This window comes from Salvelinus sp. IW2-2015, linkage group LG21 (genome assembly GCF_002910315.2).
Source record: "Salvelinus sp. IW2-2015 linkage group LG21, ASM291031v2, whole genome shotgun sequence".
NCBI lineage: Eukaryota > Metazoa > Chordata > Actinopteri > Salmoniformes > Salmonidae > Salvelinus > Salvelinus sp. IW2-2015.
Window position 1 is genome coordinate 3,303,250 of NC_036861.1, and position 5,429 is coordinate 3,308,678.

General features: G+C 47.8%; 1 protein-coding gene across 1 annotated transcript in view; it reads right to left on the reverse strand.

Annotated features, from left to right (window-relative positions):
* LOC111982401 (inactive rhomboid protein 2-like) overlaps positions 1–5,429 on the reverse strand; it is a 35,547-nt gene that overhangs the window by 10,293 nt on the left and 19,825 nt on the right. Inside the window, 9 exon segments of the mRNA XM_070433767.1 lie at positions 904–1,057; positions 2,333–2,372; positions 2,375–2,423; positions 2,531–2,541; positions 2,544–2,592; positions 2,594–2,701; positions 2,945–3,008; positions 3,164–3,249; positions 3,727–3,984. Of these exon segments, the coding sequence (XP_070289868.1) occupies positions 904–1,057; positions 2,333–2,372; positions 2,375–2,423; positions 2,531–2,541; positions 2,544–2,592; positions 2,594–2,701; positions 2,945–3,008; positions 3,164–3,249; positions 3,727–3,984 (819 nt within the window).

The window sequence follows — 5,429 nt, forward strand, 5'->3', positions numbered from 1 at the left end:
CCATTAGCACATCACACACTGCAGAAGAAAAGGGCTTGGTTGGATTAGATCATGTGCAGATAACACAACAAGCACCAGCGTGTCCCGGTCAGGGAGAGGAACACAGAGAGCTGGACATTGTAGCCCTATCCTCCCTACAGAGGCAATGGGAATGACAGTGAATGACAAAACGTGTAAGAGTGCGTTTGTGTGTGCGACCACACTTGAGAGACTCAGACGTGGTCTGAGACAGAAAGAATGGGTCAACTGACTGGGTCAACACTCATTTGTGATAAAACATGAACATGAGACCCAGTTGTGTGTGTTGGGCAAAGGAAAGCAAAATGTATTGAATGCATGGAGCTTTACAGTTTACATGGAGTGAATTGATACTCCTTTTCACCACTAGGGGGACCCTGGCACACCACATCTGGTTCCTGCAGCCAAGGCTCTACTTCTCAGGCTGTCAGAACGTCTCGTTGACTGTGCCAACCCTAGCAATTCAGCCAGTTCGCACAATTGCAATACGTTTTTGTCAATGGCATTTCTTCCAATGCTTTGAGCATACAAATGAATACAGGATCTCTATGGCTTTCTCAAGCCACGTGTAATGGTTCTGTTCCAGCTTCAGGTGATATGGAGGCAGGGCAGAGGCAGTTAAGTCCTGATCGTTTACCCTCCAGACAGGGTCACGTCCAGTCCAGTCATCTCCCTATCCAAAGCTCCTCCAGTAACCGAGCTAAGCTCAGTGGCTGCCCGGGCCTAGCTGAGATGTTAAACGGTCTCTCTCTCACCAGCTCTCCTAGAAAACACCTGACCAGCTTAATGGAGATCAGCAGTGGCAGTTGTGGTAGCTGAGCAGGTGTGTGTACGTGCACTCCTGTGTGTGTGTGTGTGTGTGTGTGTGTGTGCGTGTGTGTGTACCTCGGCTCTGTAGGGGAGGAAGAGGGCGCTGGCCAGGTTGCCGGTGATGCCAGAGAGGACGTAGACGATGGAGATGCGGACCCAGCCAGCCAGCTTCTCCAGGTCTCTCAGGATAGTCATCTGGAACACTACGGACACCAGGCAGTGGAGGAGGCTTCATAGGGAAAGGGAAGAGGCCAGTCAGAGGACAACGCATGGAAATNTCAGGATAGTCATCTGGAACACTACGGACACCAGGCAGTGGAGGAGGCTTCATAGGGAAAGGGAAGAGGCCAGTCAGAGGACAACGCATGGAAATGTACACACATACTGTAGGCTTATACTATATTAACATGCACGCACACACACACACACACACGTTGTTAACATAAACACACACACACACCTGAACCCCAGCACGTGCTGTAATCTCCTCACTAAGTACCGATATCTGAATCATGTGGAGGCATCCTCTCTACGCAGTATTTGCTGTTAAGGCCATACTTAGGGACACAATGGGATATCCCTGAGCTTTCACTGACCATGTAAACCGACAAGGAACAATCAGAGCCGTGTAGTAGGCTACAACTAGGGTTAAACAAAGTATTAAGGGYCCAGTGCAATCAAAAACKGGATTTTTCTGTGTTCTATATACATTTCCACACTGAGGTTGGAATAATACTGTGAAATTGACACTAATGCCCTATTAGTGTCAGAACTGCTTGAAATTTGAGCCTGTTTTGGTGGGCTGGACTTTTGGCAAGAATTTAGCTAAGACTATTTTGTAGTGCTTTTATAGGCAGAGGGGTTTGGAACTCTTTCTTATTCTCTCTTTCTTAACTCTTTCTCTTAACAAATTTACTGCCTGGKGATGTCAAATGTACTGCCTGGTGATGTCAAATGTACTGCCTGGTGATGCCAATAAAAGCACTACAAGATAGTCTTAGCTAAATTCTTGCTTGAGAAATTTCTCTTTGCTAAGAAGAGATTTTTGACAATAAATATATTTTATCACAGTAAGATACTTAATTGTTACCCAGAAAGGGCTGCATTGGACCTTCAACAGACTATTAGAGAGATTTTCCTGGTCAGGTCAAGTGGTCGGCAAAAACCCATCACTACCTATTTTTAAAATGTTATTTAACCTTTATTTAACTAGGCAAGTCAATTAAGAACAAATTCTTATTTACAAGGACGGCCTAGGAACAGTGGGTTAACTGCCTTTTTCAGGGGCAGAACGACCAATTTTTACCTCGTCAGCTCAGGGATTCGATCTAGCAACCTTTCTGTTAGTGGCCCAACGCTCTAACCACTAGRCTACCTGCCGGCACTAAGTATTGATGTGACTACAGTGAGCTGACCTGAGGTCTACATAGTCTTACTGTCAAGCACTTTAGGCTAAAAACAATGTCATGTATAACAAGTACTTTAGAAATACAGTGTTGATTACCCTGTGTAGAGGAGAGCCAGCCTGTAGACCTGGTCGGGACGTCAGGGTTGAGGAAGGGCAGGAGGCCACACACCTCATCCAGACAGTGGATCTGTTAAGAAGAGAGACCCGGATCAGATGGGGAGCTGGCTGTCATGAAACAAACCCTGTAAACAACGCCCACACAGGACAGACGCGGACGGACACACACCCACCTACCTGGGAGCAGAGGTGGCCTCCTCGTGGAAGTAACCGTGCATGAAGGAGCAGTACTCTCTCGTAGGTTATCTCACACCGGCCCTTAGTTCCTATGCAGCAGGGTCGTCCCTTGAGGTTACAGTCCATGTGTCTGTAGCCTGTCAGGTTCGTCTTGCGGGGGGAGGTACAGATCTGGGATCAGATGGAGGGARGGTGAGAAGAAGCTAGTGTTGGTTTCCACTGATCCAAGACCTGAGGTTAYGATGGTTCTGTMACCTCTCATCCACTGCTKTATTTYAATACCRGGGGCTTAYACTGTACAGTGRGGTGCARCATTCTGTAGAAATGGAATGYATRAYGATGTCTGTTCACGCAATACATRYTAGCAGGGCTGTCAGACGGAGCATAACWYTGRMTGATCCTCCTGTCACTCACCGGCCAATGTGTGATGTCATCGGGCCAGACGTGAGGCTCTGCTGAGGCGGGCTCTTCACAGGTCCTGTTCCCAGCATGCATCAGGAAAACAGATAGCAGGAAGACACTTTATGATACCCTCGAGTTAGTTTTACCTTGTCAGGTCAGGTCAGGACAGTGTGTGTGTGTGTGTGTGTTACCACTGTAGTCGTTATAGTAGAACAGTATCAAAGACCGTACCTGGGGTCCTGGTGACACACAGAGCCTGACGACCTCCGAATGTCCACATCTTCATCCCTCCATTTCATGAAGGTGGCCAATGACTCCTACACACAGACCAGAATAAACACAGCCAGACACAAGTTGATCCTCTTGTTTCTAGTTTACAAGCATTCATCTCTCGGTGGCAGGAGAACATATGTGTGAGTGTGACACAGAGAGAGAGAGAGACAGAGAGAGAGAGACAGAGAGAGACAGAGGGAGGGAGAGAGAAAGAGGGAGTGTAAGTGCGTGTGCTCACTGCTCAATGGTTGTCTATATTGTAATTGTTTTTAATAACCTGCCCAGGGACTGCGGTTGAAAATTAGCCCGGCTGGCTAAAACCAGCACTTTTACTGAAACGTTGATTAATGTGCACTGTCTCTGTAAAAATTAAATAAACTCAACTCAAATAAATAAACTCAACTCAAGTGGGAGTACAATAGTGGTTTGTGTGTATGTGTGTGGGTCTACTACAGTATTTGTGTGGGCCTACAATAATACATATGCATGCGAGCGTACTGCCTACGTGTCTGTTTGCGTACCGAGCAGTCGTTGCTGAGGGTCTGGACACAGCCCGAGTTGTCGTTCTGTACACAGCAGCCTGACTCTCTCTCCTGGTCCTTGGCTTTCTGGATGAGACTGACTATCTGGCTGTCCTTGCGGATACACGGGGAGAACTTGGCNTGTACACAGCAGCCTGACTCTCTCTCCTGGTCCTTGGCTTTCTGGATGAGACTGACTATCTGGCTGTCCTTGCGGATACACGGGGAGAACTTGGCCCCAAGGTGGATTAGGTCATCCTGTGAGGGGGAACAGAATACAGGAATACATTGTTAATCCAGCAACCAGACACATATTTGACATAGCTACCAAAAATAGTTAACCTAACCTGGCAACCCCAGCACAGTTAACCTAACCTGGCAACCCCAGCACAGTTAACCTAACCTGGCAACCCCAGCACAGTTAACCTTACCTGGGAATCCAATAAAGTTAACCTAACCGGGCAACTCAGAACCAGGGCCAAAGAAGAGTTAGGCTTACTGGCCTGGCCTTTGTTTTAGCTGGTCGTTAGACCTCTTTTCTGTATTGTAAGTAGTCAAGCGATCATATTTTGATAGTCAACCATACAAAAGGTAGTACCTAGTGCACCACAGTACAGAACAGACAAAGCTAGTTATCCACCAAAACCCCAGCTACAGTTATTTGAGCTATAGCCACCCACTAGGCTAGTCGTGTGGGACCCTTTACACTCTTCATACTGTGGCCTATGTGGGATGATGTGGTGGAGCCATCATCTCACTTGATCAGAAAACACCCACTTTTTCACACCCACATTTTCACTTGACAACCGACATACATAAACTGTAACATGGGTGACTGACTGTCAGCCCACCACATTCTCTGAAATGAACATTCTGTATCACTCTACAAGTGGATATGAACCTGACAAGTGTGAAGTTTCTCAAGGCAAAATTAAGTCAGTAAGTGTGAATGAGTCAGAAAGGCCTTTGGAACCGTCAAAGTACTTCAATACAGTCAGAAGGCACACTAGCACAGTCAGAAGGCACACTAGCACAGTCAGAAGGCACACTAGCACAGTCAGAAGGCACGCTAGCACAGTCAGAAGGCACGCTAGCACAGTCAGGAGGTACACTAGCACAGTCAGAAGGCACACTAGCACAGTCAGAAGGCACACTAGCACAGTCAGAAGGGACTTGTATTGTGTGCTTCTAATGTGCTAGTGCTGCCTCCTGACTTGTAGTGTGCCTCCTGACTGTGCTAGTGTGCCTCCTGACTGTGCTAGTGTGCCTCCTGACTTGCTAGGTGCCTCTGACTGTGCTAGTGTGGCTCCTGTGTGCAGTGTGGCTCTGACTGTGCTATGTGCCTCGATGTGCTAGTGGCCTTCCTGACTGTGCTAGTGTGCCTTCTGACTGTGCTAGTGTACCTCCTGACTGTGCTAGTGGTGCCTTCCTGACTGTGCTAGTGGTGCCTTCTGACTGTGCTAGTGTGCTTCTCTGTGCCTAGTGTGCCTCTGACTTGCTAGTGTGCCTCCTGATGTGCTAGTGTGCTCGCCTGACCTGGCTAGTGTGCCTCCTGACTGTGCTAGTTGCCTTTGCTCAGCCTTCTGACTGTGCTTAGTGTGCCTTCTACCTAGATGTGCCTTTACGTCTGTGCTTACTGATGTGCTAGTGTGCCTTCTGACTGTGCTACGTGTGCCTTCTGATGTAACTAGTGGCCTTCTAAC